The sequence below is a fragment of the Colias philodice genome, chromosome 2 (assembly GCF_061535455.1).
Source record: "Colias philodice isolate Cphi_HAF_F1 chromosome 2, ilColPhil1 Martin Lab GWU primary, whole genome shotgun sequence".
NCBI lineage: Eukaryota > Metazoa > Arthropoda > Insecta > Lepidoptera > Pieridae > Colias > Colias philodice.
The window spans coordinates 4,205,997-4,226,246 of NC_143087.1; the positions used below are offsets into that span (position 1 = coordinate 4,205,997).

General features: G+C 32.8%; 3 protein-coding genes across 4 annotated transcripts; 1 reads left to right on the forward strand and 2 right to left on the reverse strand.

Moving 5' to 3' along the window:
• Positions 1 to 4,613: 4,613 nt before the first annotated feature.
• jub (LIM domain-containing protein jub) lies at positions 4,614 to 8,882 on the forward strand. Its single transcript, XM_089702650.1, has 6 exons — positions 4,614 to 6,343; positions 6,859 to 7,028; positions 7,365 to 7,427; positions 7,531 to 7,696; positions 8,120 to 8,260; positions 8,718 to 8,882. Exons 1-6 carry the CDS (start codon positions 4,855 to 4,857, stop codon positions 8,825 to 8,827), a joined length of 2,139 nt encoding a protein of 712 aa, XP_089558776.1. The 5' UTR covers positions 4,614 to 4,854; the 3' UTR covers positions 8,828 to 8,882.
• A 1,560-nt stretch (positions 8,883 to 10,442) lies between these two features.
• On the reverse strand, positions 10,443 to 12,695 carry LOC149490314 (uncharacterized protein C18orf19 homolog A). The gene is made up of 3 exons (XM_089702663.1): positions 12,167 to 12,695; positions 10,873 to 11,018; positions 10,443 to 10,797 (listed from the first exon to the last, which is right to left on the reverse strand). Exons 1-3 carry the CDS (start codon positions 12,535 to 12,537, stop codon positions 10,559 to 10,561), a joined length of 756 nt encoding a protein of 251 aa, XP_089558789.1. The 5' UTR covers positions 12,538 to 12,695; the 3' UTR covers positions 10,443 to 10,558.
• A 3,746-nt stretch (positions 12,696 to 16,441) lies between these two features.
• Positions 16,442 to 19,116, reverse strand: LOC149490315 (uncharacterized). Of its 2 annotated transcripts, none has more exons than XM_089702675.1 (2): positions 19,026 to 19,116; positions 16,442 to 18,733 (listed from the first exon to the last, which is right to left on the reverse strand). In XM_089702675.1, exons 1-2 carry the CDS (start codon positions 19,052 to 19,054, stop codon positions 16,771 to 16,773), a joined length of 1,992 nt encoding a protein of 663 aa, XP_089558801.1. In that variant the 5' UTR covers positions 19,055 to 19,116; the 3' UTR covers positions 16,442 to 16,770. The 2 variants fall into 2 exon arrangements, with proteins under 2 accessions (XP_089558801.1, XP_089558808.1); XM_089702682.1 differs by lacking the exon at positions 19,026 to 19,116 and adding an exon at positions 18,887 to 18,987.
• Between the last annotated feature and the right edge of the window lie 1,134 nt (positions 19,117 to 20,250).

Here is a 20,250-nt window from a genome sequence, read left to right on the forward strand (position 1 = left end):
AAAGGGGGCGCAGGACTTTTGATGGAGTTGGTGTCATTATAACACCTATTTATTATTGTTTTATCGTAAAGATTACGCTAATATAAGCATGTTTTATAGGAACAACTTTTCTCTAAAAATAAAAAATGGCCGAGATATTCGCCCTCAAAGATTGATGGTTTTCAAGGGAGCTGGGACATAGAAAAATTTCGATGGATGTTGGTGTTATTATAACACCTATTTAATATTGCTTTATCGTAAATATTACGCTAAAATAAGCATGTTTTATAGGAACAATTTTTCTCTAAAATCAAAAACGGCCGAGATATTCGCCCTCAGAGTTTCAAGGGAGCTAGGACTTGGAAAATTTTCAATGGATGTTGGTATCATTAACACCTATTTATTATTGTTGTTTTATCTGCTGCGAAAGTCCGAATCTAGCTAAAAAACGTTACGCTAAAATAAGCATTGCATTATCATAAGACTAGCCACAGAACCGAAGCTGTCAACCCTGAATTCCACGTGGTCTTGTCTGCCCTACCCCTAGAGTGTATGTAAAAAGCCGAAGCTGCGAAGCGGAGTACGGGCGACCGTGCTTTGTCACGCAAGGGCGGAAGGGCTGCACTTCCCGTAGCGCCGGAGCTAAGGCAGTGTCTGACACAATATAAAAAAGACATGAGGAGATAGGGAAAGTCACTAGGTTAGGTTAGGTTAGGTTTTATCATCAATCTTTGAGGGCGAATATCTCGGCCATTTTTGATTTTAGAGAAAAAGTTTTTTCTATAAAACATGCTTATTATAGCGTTTTGAATAAAGTTTTCCTAAGTATTTTATGATTCCTATACAATTTTCACTTTGGATCAAAAATTTTCTAAGTCCTTACTTTGCGCCCCCTTTGCTTTAGGCGGACCGCGACTTTAGGGCGATTCCCACTCAAACAAAAAAAAAACTACAGGTTAAGAAACTAAAAAGAAAAGCAGTTTACTATGAAAAGTCCCTTTATCGATTAGACACCTCAAAATAATGAAATTCAGGGAGCATGTTTCAAAAATTTAACCATAATGTTTATTACATTAAATCTGTCATATTTCAAATCAAAGAGCTAATGCAATATTACTAGTATTGAAAACTATTAATGTAAAGTAATAAATAATTAATATTAATTGCTTCAGATCAATGTGGAACTGGAAAAAAATACATGCTTTAGTTATAAATTGATGTTAATTTGCATCCTTGCCTGCCAAAAAGTGGTAACAATCCAACATAACCTCAAAAACTTCATTTGTAAATATCTCGAAAACTATTAATTTCCGCGCCCCCCCCCTTTACAGGGAAAGTTCGTAGTACCTACCCCCCCCCCTCCACCCCCCACCACCCCCAAATTCCACGCCCTATAATGTACAGTTTTACCTCAAACAATAATAACAATGTTTTAAAAATGTTAAATAAAAATAAGAAATAATTAATAATTTAAAATGATAATACAGTAGCACCTCTATAAGTCGAAAATCAAGGGAGACGCCAAAAAATTCGAGTTCTAGAGTTTTCAACTTATGGAGGATTTCGACTTAGGCGGATTTTGATTCGACATACAGAGTTTGAGGTTTATTCTTATAAATTTAGAGTTAGAGAGGTAAAATAAATTAAAATTTAACTTGCAGAGGTGACAAACATGTTTTTATTTATTACAAATCAACATTATTTCAAATCATTTTAAAATAAAAAATTTGGCATTAAAAAAAGTCAGTATTTTTTTTGCTTTAGATAATTTGGTTGTTCTCATTGTCTAATCTATAAATAGCAGAAAATTCTTCTTCTTCAAAGATACTGGTTTGCTCTATAAAATTTCGTAAGGTATTCAATGCGGTTCTTGCCTCTTTTATGGAAACCTATAATGGAGCGCATGTACTATTCACGTCTTCTATGTCATCTTAATCATTAGTATCGGTTTTCTGAGCTACTGAATCGTTAATTTCGTCATTAGATACTTAATGCAAACACGTGTTTACATGAGTCATAAATTTATTATCGTATACTCCTAAAATGTAAAACGTTGCTATGTTCGAGATACAGAGGTCAAATTTAATTTTTCGAGATATAGAGTGAAAATATGTACCATAATGGCTTGGAGGGACTCGGTGATAATTTCGACTAACAGAGGGTATAGATTTCAAGTAACGGAGGGTTTCGGGTATGAAGGGAAGGGAACAGAACATTTTTTCGAGATTTGGAGGTTTTTGACTTATCGAGGTTCGACTTAACGAGGTGCTACTGTATAATAAATAATATAAATAATTTTTTTATTTCATTTTATCCATTCTACTATCAAAATCTTCAAAATCAATTTAGCGGTTCAGAAAATATATCGTAAAATTACATACTTTACATTTACCCTATAATACATTCGCATTCATAATATAAAAAAGTGTATCATACAAAACACACCACAAATTTATTTAAAAATTTATTTACATTTTTAAAAGAGTTTTAATTTTAAAGTTAAATAAATAATTTGTAAAAATATAGTTCTTCTAGTAAACTTTATATCGAGTACAGCGTTGATCAGGTCACATCACTACGATAAAATGGCGGCAGTGAGGCGCGCGAGCAAGCCTGCGCGTGTCCGCCTCCCACCTCCCCCTCACCCCCGCGATGCTAGATTTATTTTCATAAAAATAAGTATAACAATCGACTTACTGATGAAATGTGATACTGGATTTCAATTTTGTGTATTTTCTAGTATCGTTTTTGCAAGATATAACTGCACATTTCACCATGTTTATTCCTAGATATGAATAAAAATCAAGAGCAACGCACTTCGTCAGCACTCAACCACGACTACGAGCGCGCGCGGCGGGAACGTCGTGTTGTTCCCACCTGTGCCTACTGTTCCCACTTGGTTGTTCGCGCTCTATAGATATCTATACTCTAAGGACAGAATCAGGTTTAGTCTATGGTATTACTTGCTCTGTCGTCTATGGTTGGTCGGCAATCGGCATTCATCACAGATGATAAAAGAAAAAAACAAATCTCGCCACTGCAGTCTGCACTCTTCTAATCGCGAATCGCGACTTGTAAATTATAAACAGACGTTCGAACTGGTGCGACCGGACCACCGTACTCGTGCGGTGCGATCGACTCGCCACACGACCGCACCGCACCTAGGGTTGCCAGTATTTAAGATGCCAGGATTTAAGGGTTAACAGCATCAAAAATACGAGTTTTAGTTATTTTTTACGGGAGATAATTAAAACAGCAATGTTAAATAGAGAAAATTTATTTTTGGCATTTATATTTGCTGTTGGAAGAAACAGCTTTTAATAGCTCTTCATTTTCTAAAGCGAATGTATAAAAATCTTTGCACGATAATTTAAAATTACATTTTATTAATTTGCAGCTTCGCCTTTACAGTTTCAATATTCAATTGGTTTCGGCTATCCGTCCAGGCATTGCCGCACAAAGAAAATATTCTTTGTTTAAAAATTATGATTAAATTTACGATTTTTAAAAAAACATTTAAAATATTGGAATTTTCGCGGCCGACTGAGCTAAATAAATTCGTATAAAAAATAGATACACTAGTGACTAGATAATTTATTACGTTGCTAATATATGAAGTGATTAAAGGCGCAAATTATCCCTTTTTGAAATTTTCGATATTGTCGATAGCGGCGAAAGTATTGTAATTTTTACTGATTTTCGTCTTTATTTTTTTATATTATATGCAGGCGTTAGTAGAAGCTCTGTTTAGTACCAAAAGAAACCTTGAACTGAGTTCTACATGTGACAAAAATACCACATTCTAGCCACGAAGTTATTACGAGATATAGATTTTCAAAGAATGTCAGGGTTGTCCCTAGTAAACAAAATTATATATATCATCTATCTATTACCAAGTTTTTGTTTATGTTTTAGTCGTTAGTTATAGTCGATATTTCAATATATTATTATATGTAGGTACATAATCTTTATATGTAATAAATTAACTGAACAAAAAAAATATCTTAGATTTATAAGACAATTCAATAATATCAAATTAATACAAATTAATCTCCTTTTTTTGTGAATATTTCGAGCATTGATCATAGTAATCTCATTAAAAGTCAAACCGAATTCCTTGAAAATCTATTTCTCGTAATAAATTCGTGGTTAGAATGTTGTATTTTTCAAGTTACAAACATTGAAAAGAAGAAAACGAAGAGAAAAGAATGGGCAAAATTATATTTAAAAGACAGGGATTCATTCAGACATATGCAGTCATATCATAAATCTTTGTAGAGTTCTAAAATTTATATTATTAATCTTTTTTCAGTATTAGCCACGTCATCCGACGCCATCGCCATTGATAACGATCGACCGACGTCCGTTTTGTTTGGCGGTAGAACTATGACTAAAGCTGTAATAAGTATATAGTCTATGACTAATGCGCTGTCCGGTGCGATCGCCCGTCCACACGCGCGAATTTGGTACGGTCCGCACCAAGTTCGGATGAAAAAACCATCGAACCAACCGTACCGTCAATAATAATAATTATGTCCGGCGGACCACTGTACACACGATCGAATATGGTCCGGAGCGCACCAAGGTCACGGTGCGGTCCGTACCAAATTCGAACGTCTGTTTATAACTGTAGATCAACAAATGCTGCAACAAACTTCAATTTTCAAAGTAGATAATAAAATTATTAAAAATATAACATAAATTTGTGGGAGTGACCAAGTGTAATCTCTACCCACTAATTGCATTTTTTGTTTGATAAATCGTTCATACCTACTCTAATGTTTTGTTGAGGTATCCATCAAATTACAAATATGAATCATTCATTTTGTTACTGTATGTTTTTATAGTTCATTCAGTTTTGTTTTAAATTGTACCATGGACTTCTCAAGAAGAAATAATGCAGAAGAACAAAGATGTATTCTTGGGCTGCAAGATTTAAAAATTACAAACAAAGACGAGAATGATACTGAGCAAGCGCACAGTGCAACGACATCTAACATATCAATCCAGACCAAATCGAGACCTGTGGGCGCAATCGAGAGTTTCACATTGGGTAATAATCCAAATAATAGACAGGATTATAGTTTTTATGAACGCTCAAATGTTATAGCAGCCTCGAAATACGCTACTCCGAAAAGGGTGGAAACTATAGCTTCGATTAACAAACGCGATATCAATGCGACTGCGCTACCGCCGAGCCCTACGCGTTCAATAGATTCAATATCGCAAAGATCTATAAGTTATCAGACTGAAGACTTATATGAAATACCGGGTAACACAAACACGTCGTATCCACCACCTGTTTACGAAAATATAGATTATTACGGTGAACAACAATTACCTCAACCTCCATTCTATCACCAATTGTATCAACAAGGCCCTCCACTTGCGCCTGAAGGATATTACGACACACGTTATAGCAAGGCTCAACCACAGGTTCCTGTAAACACAAAGCCAAAACCACTTGTTTATGAGAACATGCTTTGTTCTGATAATGAAAAAAAAGTTGATTATAAAGTACAACCTAACCAACAGCACTTCATACAACAGAGCTCTTCTACCCCTGGGCCCCAAGTTCCAAATACTAGTCTAAATAAAAATATAACCCATTTGTCAAGTGATAAAACTAAACTAGATAAGATTCCACCACCGCCACCATACAATACAGCCCAGGACACTTGCAGTAGTGATTATACTATTATGAAGTCTGCTCCTCCAAAGTACACAGATGTGAGTGCTCTCTTAAAAAATGATAACACAGTGAGTTTTGATGACAAAGTTGTCAGTGTTCCCTCAACTGCAATATATGCTTCGATAGCACCTAGTGCCCAACGACCGAAAGCAAATATTGCTACTGAGGTTCAAATAGCTGTTCCTGCACCTAAATTCTTTCATCCTAAACCACAATTAGGTAATGGACTTGGTAAAATAAAACAGCCAGTGATAAATGGTGGGTATAGTACTAATTTAAAAATGCAATCAGGAAGAATGCAGATAGTTGATGATACGAATGGGTCGGACTATGTGTGTATGACTGGTGGAACTCCAGCTGCTGCAGTGGCAGCGGCTAATAGGGATAATGTATCCCTAGGTTCAGAATCTGTAGGGTCTAGAAATTTAACTTCTACTAGAACATCTCTGTGCTCTCCTGCTCAATCCCCTGCGCCTAGTCCCACACCAAGCTCGGTATCACAAGTGTCTGGTGGTTCAAGGGGTTCAGGAGGACGAGGGAAGAGTTTGCTGCCTTACAGTATCACACCCCCCCGCCCACCTGGTCCTAGTGAGGCTCAAAGAAAAATAGAAGAGATGACTAGACAATTAGAAGAGGAAATGGAAAGACAGGATGAAGAAGGAGAGTATTTTGGTGAGTAAACTTATTTAAAACTAGCAACTACATAAAAAACTTATTTAAATGTATTCAATTCATTCAAATAAAGCTATATTATATTAAAGTAAATTAAATCTGTTTTACAGAGAATTTGAAGAAAATATGCTAATTTTATATACTTGCATCCTTCGCACATGAGTGACTAAGGTTACTCTAATCTGAATATTAAAAACATTCATATTATTTTAATGATATAATGAAAATAAATCCTTTTAAATTGTGTAAATGTGAATCATTAGGAAATATAATAATCCATACTAATATTATAAATGCGAAAGTAACTCTGTCTGTCTGTCTGTTACTCAATCACGCCTAAACTACTGAACCAATTTGCATGAAATTTGGTATGGACATATTTTGATACCCGAGAAAGGACATAGGCTACCTTTTATTGCGAAATATGTACCACGGGCGAAGCCGGGGCGGACCTCTAGTATGACATAAAACTCAACTTGCTATTGCTTTAATTAAATGTTTATTTTGTATTCCAGGTATATGCCATACATGTGGTGCAGGTGTAACAGGTGCGGGGCAAGCTTGCCAAGCTATGGGCAATCTATACCACACCAATTGCTTTATTTGCTGCTCCTGTGGCCGAGCTCTCAGGGGAAAAGCTTTCTACAATGTGCATGGAAAAGTGTACTGTGAAGAAGACTACTTGGTACGTTCACTAAACCTAGAAAACATTAAAAAATGTAGCTTTCAAATACTAATTCTATAATTTTGCTCGCTACTGGTTATACTTATTTTGTTCTATTGACTTTGACTAATTACTACAGACAAATATATTGAACTTAAATTTTTTAAATCACTCATTTAATGAATAAAGTTCTAACAAAACTTGAAGTATGTTATGATATTTTTTGTAACAAATAGATTCTTAATGTTTATGTTTTTTTTTAAAGAAGGAAAATAAATTGTAGAATGTAAATTTTATTAATAAAGTTAAATATTTTTACATGATATTAATGAAAAAATATATTTTTTTCTTTTTCAGTATTCTGGTTTTCAACAAACTGCAGAAAAGTGTGCAATATGTGGTCATCTTATAATGGAAATGGTATGAAGCTTAATTTATTTTTTGCTATCACTATCACTATGAAATAAGGACATATTAATATATGTATACTTTTATGTGGTTTATAATTATTTTCCTCTTACAGATTCTACAAGCCATGGGCAAATCATACCACCCTGGATGTTTCCGATGCTGTATCTGCAATGAATGTCTTGACGGAGTACCTTTCACAGTGGACGTTGACAATAAGATTTATTGTGTCAATGACTATCATAGGATGTTTGCGCCTAAGTGTGCCAGCTGTGGGAAAGGTATTTTAAATATAATAAGCTATCTGTATCTTAATAATAATAGATTTATATTGAAATTAAAGTGTGGGAATTTTTATTCTATTTATCATAAGAAAAACAGAATAATAGCAGTTTGTTAATTTAGAACTACTACTATTACTAAATAGTAGTCTAATTGAATAAATGAATGTTTGAGTTTGAGTTTGAACATTAATATGTAACTTATGTAAAAAGCTATGTAAAATATTATGTAGGATTCGGATGTGTTTTAAGTAATATGTAATTAAATAAATGTGAGTCAAGTAATAATTAAGAAAAATAAAATATGTTATAAGTTTTTAAACTCTTCTTCATTTTGTAATATTATGTGACTGAATACATTAGTCATAATAAGAAAATTAAGGAAATGGTAATGTTCTACAAAACTCTTAAATTAAATTAAAGGTATCACACCAGTGGAGGGAACAGATGAAACGGTGCGCGTGGTGTCGATGGATCGCGACTTCCATGTGGATTGTTACATGTGCTGTGTCTGCGGCATGCAACTCACTGATGAACCTGATAAACGATGCTATCCCTTAGCTGGTGAGTTATTAGTTTTTTTTTATATGTACTGTGTAAATGGTAGTACTAACATATTATTAACATTTATGACCACCTATGGAAGGCTGAATTTAAGTCAGAGGTTAGGATATATTTTTAAATGTTAAGTGCTTATTTATTTATTCATAAGTCAATATTTTCATTTAAATGTGTGGTAAGACAGTTAAGTAGTTAAGTTTTTTAAGTATTAAAAAATACTTCCCCATTCTTTTGTATTTTAGCCTATAACCTATACATGATATAAAGACAAGATGCACTGAAACTTAATTTCTCTATTTATTTAAAATAATATATGTATGTTTATCAGCCATTTGGTTTCCATAACACAAGTGAAAGCTTAGTATGGGATCAGATCGTGCCGTGTGTGAAAATTGTCCTGAAATATTTATTTATTTTCTATTAGTATTTGTTGTTTAACAATTATATTTTAATGTTTCAGGAAAACTGATGTGTCGCGCGTGCCACTTGGCCACGATTGGTGCAGCCACAGGTCCCGGCATGCCGCCCGCCCCGCACCTCTCACCAGCTTCCTATCAATACATGGGCTAAATAAAGTATTCAAAGTGTATGCTTCGTGTACATGCCTAGAGATTATGAAATTGTTCGGATATAAGATTCCTTAACAAAAGGCTATAATATTATGCCTAAAATTATTAAATAGGGTTTTATAATTTTACAACAAAGCCCATTTATAGATGAAATGGAACAAATGGTTAAGTTAAATCTTATACTAAGTATTATTTATCTGTTCATTAAATAGTTGGATGCTTCAATGTATGTAATTGTAAGTAAACAGTGGGCAGCAATATAAATGGAATTGCAATATGCAATATAACATACCATGACTTATACCGGATTTACTTGTAATGTTATGTATTTTTTAATTAGCAATGGATTTGATGTTATGCTAGTTTATCTTCATTATAAATAATAAATAATAAAAACTTTATTGACATAAAGAAATAGGTACAGCTTATATATGAATCCATAGGCTCCTGAATTAGTTAAATACTGTGTCTCAGGGGCCAAAATTATTATGTAATCTATGTCTTCAAATAAATTTTATCAGAACAATTTTTTGTAACTATAAGCTTTAAAATAAGTGTGCATGGTTTATTTTACATGGTGAAATGAATAACACTAGAGTCTAGCTCTATATCAGTAATTAGTAAGTAGTATAAGTATTGAAATAATTTTGACTGCATTATAAATATTTTATGAATATTTCATAAAGAGCAATAATTAATATATGTTTCTTTAATTACAATCAACAAGAATATGTCAATGGAGTATGAAGAAATAATACTAGGTTGAGGTCCGCTAAAATATTTCAGCAATATTGCAAATAATAAAAGCTTTAGACAGGCAGCAACAAAGGATACATTTAAAATTAAACTCCTAAATATAGCTGACAAATAACCATATTGAAATTAAAGTAAGCAATTGGAAGATAAAACCTTCAAATAAATGACATATAATAACTACATATTATACAATGTTTTTAAAGCTATTTGTGGGCAATTTGCCTTTTATGAAATTATACAAGTTATTATAATGTACTTTATTATTATAATTAACATAGCTACTAGGATTTGATTGTGATTTTGTTAAACCAGTTATGGTTGATGCCTATGTTGCCTTGTGATATAACAATAGAAAAATGCTTACTAACATCAAATAGAACAACAAACTTTTTTATATGTGTGGTAAATTGGGATTGATTTTACATATTTTTTGTATAATATGTTTATTAAAATCAGGGTTTTTTTCAACACAATTGAAATGGTACAAATTATATATATTAATACAAAGTCACAAGTATTAACACAATGTCTAATATTATTATCATTTAATTTATTTGCAAAGTTGATGCATTTATTATTTTTTACGTTCAAATAGCACCTCTGGTTGCACTCTTGTCACTTCCGTATTTATTTTGTTTAATGATTTAAGAAAATTAAATATTGCCATAATAAACATTCCAGCTATGTGCTGTCTTATTTTATAGGTACTTAATTAAATGTAGAATTCCTTTGTCTGTACATTATGGTACCGATGTTGTGATTATTTTAATTTTAAAATACATGTACAATTGAAGGTAATTGATAATTGTGTAAGGCTCAGCTTTTATATTTATATTTTGGAAGCAATAAATATTTCAAACTGTAGTTGTTATAAATTTATTTCAATATAAATAAATACACTAATCATTTATACATTTTTGGCCAGGCCATGATAAAAGATAGTTTCTAACAACAATAATTTTTATTGAAAAACCTGTTACATTTTCTTAATTTTATTCTTCATATTCCGCATTTCAGATTTATATCTTTTCATTTCATCAAAAACCTGTGTTTGTTTCTCTTTGATTTGTGTTTGATAATGTTGCTTGCTCTCATTGAATCTGTCTTGTATATTATCTTTCCTTTCCTGTAACATTTCCTTGAGGCGCTCACGGGACGGAACTGGTCTAATCCATCCTATAAGTGTTAATTTATTTATGGCATAGGTTGTGCCACCTGCAGAATAAAAAAAAAGTAAATAAATACATTGTTATTTAATTTTAGCTCCAACTCGTAAACATCCATACACACCTAGAGTTACAGCATATCTGAGGGGTGTAGCAGCCTTATAGAGTGCAAAGGTTAAAGCAAAATAACCAGCCTCCGATTTCTTTAATGGTTCCATAAGCTTTTCACTGATTCCAAGTGATTCTAGCAAGCTTATTACATCAACACCACTGAAACATACATATAATATAAAGGGAACTATATTTTCTATCACCAAAATTTATATTTGTCATCAAGTTGTATCACATAATAAATAGATCTATCACCACGAAATATTTTCGTTCTCAGATAAACAAAAATTGTTCCCAGGTATGAATTATCAAATTAATGTTAATATATGTGTAAAATAAGAGATCGATAACCAATAAAATTATATTGCATTACATGAATATAAACTTCGTTCTTATAATAACAGTTTTGTTACTTAAATAATAGCTCTGTGCTCAGAATGGTAGATCTGTCACCAAATAAATCGATAATCGATCCCTGACTGCGATTCCTTTTTATTTGATATTTTGTCACCAATAAAGTAGTAACATTTTATTTCGTTCAGATATTGAATTAATAGTATTCGTTACCAATTTAATACATCAATTTATAATTTAAATGAAAAAATGATCAAAGGGGCGGAGACAAATTGGCGCGACAAGCTGATTATTCAGTGGTTATTATTTTTAAGAATAAATATTGATTATTTTAACTTTAAATACCTAAGTGTTTTATCTACTATTCTGCTAGCCATAAGCCAGCTATTTTAAACCAGCGCTGATTGTTCAGTGGTAATTATTTTAAACAATAAATATTGATTATTTTGACTTTAATTGTTTTATTTACTACTCTGCAAAATTTTTTATTGTTGAAATTTAGAACCGAACCCTAATTTTTTATTTGAATTTAATGCAATTTTCTAGTAACATAATAATATGATTTATTGGTGATCTCTTTAGATTAGTTTGCTTAAATACTTGTTAGGACACACCTATTATAATACATACAAAAACATTTATTTGGTACTAGACCTTATATCTCAGGATTTTAGGTGATTTATTCTGTAACTGATTTTGCATTGTTTGGTGACTACATTTTGGTGACAGATCTACTATTTTGAGGACAAACCCTATTATTTAAGAAACACAAAACTAATTAAATTGGTGATAGCTTAAATGATACCCTAATATAAATACTTATTTTAAAATATTTCAATGAACTAGCTTTTAATTATATTTTAATGGTTTTCTTAAAGCTTGTAGTGTGTAACAGTATGAAATGTTATCTATTAAATATTATATTTCTTCAATACTGCAAGATGCGTCATTACCTTCTTACAGCATAGTAAAATCCACCAAGCCACATTGCAGACGTGGCCATGTGCACTGGTACTAAGACGTACCAATAATCTCTATACATTTGCTTGAATCGCTGTATAAGTCCAGGTTTCTTTTCTGCCTCGGGTGGTAATGGTTTTGCGTCATCTTTGTTACTCTGTGTAGAACAAGTCCTTACGGGGTTCCATGACAATCTTAAGTTATTTTCAACTAAAAAAGGCTTCTGTACAACACTATGTGGACCTAAAACACTGCTAGCTAATGTTCTCGATGGTAAATGTTTTCTTATGTTCCATTTTACCGGTTTGGTTATGTTTTGTAGATAGTGATGATTTCTACATAAATGTCTTAATGTCAGAGCCATTATGATTAAGTTGACACGATTTAATAAGGTAGCCGTCTATGCATTTTGTGTTTTGCAAATTATGGTGTAATGGTGTAATAACAAATATGAAAGAAAATATTTTTGTAAAACTTCTGAATAATGATGACATTGACATTCGATGTATTGACAGCTTAGGACCATAGTCAATGTAGACAGCTGTGGTAGACAGGGTTGCCAAAGCTATGGATGGCTAATTCATCCAAATCCCCAAAAATCGTGATCGAATTCCCCACTTAAATCCCACGGGAACAGATACTATGCGGGTTTTTCTTTGACTGCACGGGCGAAGTCGCGGGTGGAAAGCTAGTTACTGATAAGTTTGAATTTTTTCACAGCTTCAAGGGACAGTAGATGCTACGGTAATTAAATTTATATTGAACACTCTAGTAGTCTATGCATAGACTTGAATATATAATTTCAGCTTGATACCTTCAGTCCTTCACGAGTTCCGGAGAAAAAGGAACTTGACAGATAAAAGGACAGACAGTCGACGGACAAGAAAGTGATCCTAAGTGCGCAAGCCCCTATTTAAACTATAGTAAGTCACAGTCGCCGGCGACTGGTCGACAGTGCGTAATAGCTCTAAAAGGGTTCCGTTTGTTGAAGTAAAACTTCTTTAGGCGCGACTAGGGAGTAACTCAGATTTTTTTTCTGACGGAAGTAACGCTTACTATAGTCTGTGTAGTTTCCGCCATTTAAAAATAATAATTCTGATTGGTTGTAAGTATATGTCATATACTACACGCTTCTTGACTTATACGCCAGCTAGTGGCAAATATCATAATCAATTAGGATTATTTATTTTCAAATTTTCAAACGGATCAATTGTGAATAGCAAAGTGAATGAAAAATTCAACAGTTTTAAAAACATTATTTTAAATTGCAAAATTTTTTGAAAATCTCTAAATATACTTACTTGTTTATTTATTACTTTTAAAATAAGTAAATTAAAAATAAAAATAAACATGTTGCGGATTATAATCAATCTATTTTAAATATTGCTGAAGACAAAGTAGTATCCATAGCAACAGATATGTTACATATAGGTTGTCATTCAGTTGAACAAGAAGCATAAGTATGTATAATTTCATAAAATGTCAGTTATTGATACAGGAGGATCGCCTTATGAAATCATATTAGTTCTTAACAAATTTTACATTATTACAACCAATATTGATGTATCTGATGGCTTAGCCAACGGTTGTGTTGGAAAGTTAGTGTATATTGAACGTGATGACAGTGATAACATCATACGCTTATGGCTTGAGTTTCCTGGTAAGATAGGAGAGAAAATTAGGAAAAAAGCTGCCCATCATATTCAAACTCTAAACATTAGTAGAACAGCAGTCCCAATTTTACGAAGATCGTCATCTGTACCAATGAATAGAAATAAGACAATATTTGCAAAGAGAAATCACTTTCCATTAGTATCTGCTTGTGCGCTTACAATACATAAGTCTCAAGGTGGTACTTTTGATCAAATCGTTTATGAATACAATAAAAGTCACAGTCAGCAGCTGTTATAATATGTAGCATTATCACGAGTAACTGATATAAATGGATTGTTCATTGTCTCAAACACCGAAGACAACAAATTTTATCATGGAAGAAAGCGTCCAGGGGGAATAGTTGATTTACAGTGTGAATTTGAAAGACTTTCAAATTCTCGCCTAATAACACAACAGGAAGAATTATATAACCTTGTAAATGAGAGTAACATTACACTATTTTCCTTCAACTGCCAAAGTTTACGTGCTCATGTTTCTGATCTGAATGATAAAGTATTAAAAAGGTCCACATTGCTGTTATTTTCCGAAACTTGGATGAAAAATGACGAACAAATTCTTATTGAAAATTTTTATTGCGTTACCCAATACAAACGACCCAACTCAACTGCTGGTGGAGTAGCTGTATATCATTCATCTACAGATACACTGAACAATGTAACACCAATTCAAAATATTTCACCAACTATATTATCACAAATTTCCGATGAGGTTTCACAAATTGGTGACATCGCCTTGGTTCGATGTGTTAATACGAATGACCAACCTGTGATTATCGTTGTTATTTATATTTCTACAAATACTAGCCTGACAAATATCATAAAATTTATTCATCAGCAATTACTTCACTTCACAATTGAAGGTTCTCGACTTTTAAATAGTAATTATCATGAATTACCGATGATTCTAACTGGAGATTTTAATGTTGTTTTTCGCTCTCAGGAATCTCAGCCGTTAATTGATTTTTTAGAAGAAAAATTTGATTTATCTATGAATACTTCTCGACTTCATTCAACAACGCGTTTCGGTACAACGATAGATGCTGTATTTTCAAGAAAAGTAGCAAATTAAGAGAGTAAAATTTATGTTTCACATTATAGTTACCACAAACCTATAATTTCGTACGTAAGAAATTATGATGACATTCAATTACCTGTTTCGAATGAATAATATTAATATAACATTTAAATAATCTTTGTAAAGCACATGAATAATAAATATAATTAAATTATAATATAATATTTATTTATTTAAGTTAATATTTAATCATTTCAGTGATATATGTCGTCAACGCCAAAGAAGTTTTACTTCAATCGCGCGTAAAGGTTACACGCACACACTTTTTTTTTTTGGTTGAGGTTTGGAACCCTATAAAACTGAGAGCAATCAGAATCAGCCCAATCAGCGTAATATTTTGACGTTTGTTTATGTTTTCAAACTTTGATTATTTAGACTATAATTGTACATACCGCGTCACATAATTATCAGGATGATTATAATAAAAACTACCTAGTTAGTCAACTTTCGCTCGCTCCGGGGAACCTCTCTTTTATCGGTACTCTACATAGGCAGCCAGGGAAAATGAAATGGATAGATACATCACTTTAACCCTTATTCAAACACGAGCCTGTGGAGGAGCTAACAAAAAAGTAAGATACGTTCCTGGGTAATTTTGGGTCGTAGATTTCAAAAATACACACAAAAAAGGGGTTAGTGGGGGGGAAGTACCCTTTTTTCGGTGGGAAGTATATATCCCGTCATCTGTTCTCTCTTGTAAAAAGTTTGGAAAGGTGGGAACTATAGCTCCCAGTGTCCACTCCAGACATCAATATTTTAAAACACTAGTTAGTTGCCCTGACTCCACTTGTGAATTTAATGTTATCGTAAAAAATTATAAAGATCAAGTTTTTTAATAAAGGAGGTGAAAGTACTCATCAATGCAAGTTTCTTTTACTGAGGGAAGAATTCGGGAATTGAAAAATGAATGACTTCAACATAAAAATGGCATTTTTCTACAACAAAATAAAAACAATAGGTAAATACTAATGTATTGAGTTAAGATTTCTAATTATCTGATCAGGAAATAACGAATAACAATAAATAAGTTGCTTATACCAACTAAAAAAGATTTTTTAGACACACAGATTTTATATATAGAATTTCCGAATGTCGTGTGCAGTGACGAACACTGGGATGATATCTTCCCACTTAAAGACTTAATTTCAATCGACACTACCAAGGTATAAAAGAAAGATTCTGGACATATTTTTACGTTTCACGCAACCGTAATATAGTCTAGTTTACATAGCTAGAACTGAAATCTACTTATCTAATTTTTTTTGAGCACTACACCAAAAACTAAAAAATAACGGTCGTTTTCGGCTGCAAAATCACGTCACCTGACTTTGACGTGTGTTTACCATGACATGTAATAATTTTCTGAAAAGTGTTTCCATGAAAAAAAGTTCTCTAAAATGTTAAGATTGCGTAGATTAATATTACACTGCATTAGGTTTAAGCATATAAAAATAAAACACGATTTACTTCAATCTGGGACGTGGGAAGTATAGCTCCCAGCGTTTTAATAAGGGTTAAATATATTAATTAACTAACTCAGCTCCTGTTGGTCTTAGCGTGATGATATTATAGCCTTTAGCCTTCCTCGATAAATGAACTATCTAACACCGAAATAATTTTTCAAATCGGACCAGTAGTTCCCGAGATTAGCGCGTTCAAACAAACAAACATATACATATTAATTAATATAAAAAAGGCGTTGTTTGTAAAGCATTTTTATTGAAAAAATAACGTGTTTTTTTACATTCTACACAAAACCTATATAATGAGTGGATATTTCAATCTTAAGTATCTAATATCACAGATGGTTTAAACGTTTACCCTAATTTAATGAGAAATTTTAATACAGTTATATACAGTAGCAATAAAGTTTAAGATGGTAGTTATTGACACAATGGCTTTGATCGCCGTAAAGATTAAGTCGACTAATTGTACCAGTTAAAAACCAACTGTGGTTGTCGTACCGCAGTGTGCCTTCAAAAACAGCACTGCCAGGCTCTGTACGTATTGCAACCATAAATTCGCGCCACCCTAGTTCATTTTTTTCTGCTGTACCAACTTCCATCTCTGTTGCATCTATGATTTCTGCTAGATTCAGACCGGCACATACTTTATAATCGCGCACAAGTTTATTTAGTTCTTTCATCATGTGAGCTGCTGCTTTTGTAGCCTGAACACTATTTGTTGGTATTTTTCGACCACGATGACAGGTACACCAATGATCATCTATTCCAGCTATAGAGCACGTTCGGTTTGTCGGTATGGGTAGAAATAAACTAATACTACGATCTCCCGAGTATGGCTGTTTGATACGTGATTCTATTTGTGAATTTTCTATTTGACTCAGTTCTACAAGATCATTCAAAGTTGCGTGAATATCAAATGGTGTAGTCAGGCGCCGGCTGTTTGTTTGCAAATTTCTAAAGGCTTCACTATATTTTCTTTGAAAAGAAGATGGCAGTAAAATATATACAAAGGGCAATCGTTCTTCTAAACGGCCCTGTTTTGTAGTTCTCATTTCACCCCACCTTATTCCATGGTCACTAACCAGAAATATTATAGTGTCATCTAAAATACTTAGTACGTCTAAACTTTTAAAAAAGTTTACGTAAGGTAAATCCATTACCATGGGATAGTTCAGATAGTCATGACTCATTGTTACTTCCCAAAAGAAGCCAAATAATTTGGATGATCTTAAAGTTATTAATAGATCTTCAACGTAATCCAATAAGACTTTATAAAAATATTTGTCATTCATACATAGATATGAATTAAAATCTTTGTTTTTTCCAGCGTTGCGTTCCGCTTCATTAATAAACGTATGAATGTAGTAATCCGTTGGAGTTTTCGTGAATCCTACTTTAAAGTAGTTAAACGTTCCAAGTGTGGCACTGTCTTCGCCCAGAGCTGTATGATAACCGGCCTGTTTATACCACTCCCAAACGAATGGGCAATTATCGAATGAAGACCTCTGATTTGGAACGCACGTTCTTTTTAATTCAGACTCTTTGATGCCCATTAACATGGGTATAAGATTTGGAAATGTGTTATCGTCAACTTTGTTATAGCCGAAGAGCTCAACGGCATTCTTAGCCTTTAAAAATTTTAATGTTTTAGGCATTGTTCGGTGAAAGTTGAGTCTTGATACTGCATCAATTCCCAAAATCATAACATTGTACGCTGTTTTGTTTTTAGTTATTTCATTTGCGTGATGTTTGTTTATGGGAAATAGATAGTATTGTTGGTAAATTTTTTCCATTCCTCCAAAGCATACTACATAAACGAATTCATCTTTTGCTTCTATGACATCGGAAAAATATTTGCACTTGCGATATTCCACCCGGTCGTCAACGTCTGACGAAGTTATATCTTTAATAGATACAGGCCGCAAAAAGGATCTGTAGCAACATTTTAAGTGCTTCTTTTCACCGACGATATAATGTCTGACACTTTCTTCTCTAATCCAGATATGAGTTCTATTACTTCCAAGTAATGCTATTGATGTATTTGAACACGGTTTCATTTGATCTGGATATTTAACAAATTGTTTTACACTCTCATCAAGTGGTTGTAAACCTGGTATGATGCATCCTTGGGTCTGTATTGTAAATCTATCTTCATCCATAATATCATAATTGAAAGAGTCCAGTGATGGAACTATAGCGTAATTGCTAAGAAGTATTATGTTTGTGATACCATTAATTGATAAAAGAAAAAAAGCGCTAGTAAAGAGCGTCGCAACAAGAAACAAGAAGCGCAAACGCACCGGCATCGAGCCAGGCATGCCACCGTAGTAAGCCATACGACTCAGACTGAAAAGAAAAACACAAAGTTTTTACTTACTAAGTTAAAAATATCAGATAAAATTAAGTGGAAAATTAAATTAGTAATGGATAAAACGTGTCACTCATGCTGATTGGATAACGACATAGATAGAGCAAGAACAAATTAACATTAATCTCTACCGGCGTTACATCAAAACATGAACTTTCATATCAATTTATGGTACGATATCAATTGTATAATAACTAGTCATAATTATATGATAACTATAATAAAGGTAGAATAATTATTCTATTTAAACAGGTAATTTTTAGTTTTTACCGATAAATAGTGTTTAGTTTGTGAGCCATCTTTACATATAAAATATCTAACTATTATGAAATAGTCACCACACATAGGTACCGAGTCAGCGATAAACTACACTGACAATTAGTATCGTCTATATGTTACAAAAACAAAGCATGAAAATACAATTTTACGGATAATATGAGAAGGTCAATAACATTATCCACGCTTGTACTATTTCAAAATTAATTTCACAATACATATATATGTACACAATAATATACAAAACTCTGCCAGCTGTAAAACATATCCATTGTATTTCAGTTATTATGCATAATTAATCACTACATAGTATAAAACAAAGTCGCTTTCCCTGTCCCTATGTCCCTATGTCCCTATGTCCCTTTGTACGCTTAAATCTTTGAAACTACGCAACGGATTTTGATGCGGTTTTTTTTAATAGATAGAGTGATTCAAGAGGAAGGTTTATATGTATAATAACATCCATTAAATAGTGGAGAAGTACTGTTATTTTTGAGGTTTCTAATGTGATGTCGTAAAAAATTACATTGTTTCCGCTTATATTGCAAACGCAGGCTGAACCCTACGAGTTTTATCAAAATAATGTACTAAGTATTATACACATTGAAAAGGTCTACAGAAAAGACCGCGATGGTATATGTCTATCTCTTATGGATAACCCACAATAACATTTTTTTGTCATTTACTTTTTACGACAAATAATAGCTAATTTTCGAAGCGATTTTCACCAATACAGCATTAATCCTTAACCAATTAAATACCTTGAATACATTGTTCATTTAATATAGATCTATATGGCACTTTACACCGTATGATTTAGGTGAATATTTTCGAAGATATTACAGATTTAAAAATTGCGGGACGTAGCGTTTTCGGCGGTACCGGCCGGCCGGGCCGCTATGTTTTTACATACAACGTTCACAGTTTTTCTGTAGTGTATTTAGTATATCAGCATTGCACCCGTGCGAAGCCGGGGCGGGTCGCTAGTTAATTATAAACCATGAGTTTGCGTCAGTGGCATTCATAGTTTGATGGCGTTGAAAAAAGATCCATTTCAAGAAACACATTTGAGGTCAATTTTTTTTGTAAGAAAGAAAGAAATCATTTATTCATGTACTAAATAAGCTAACTAAACAAAAATAAGGTAAAAAAATATTAATAATTAAAATTAAAATGTTAGGTAAGGTTACTAAAAAAGTTGGTACCTACAGAAAGGGAG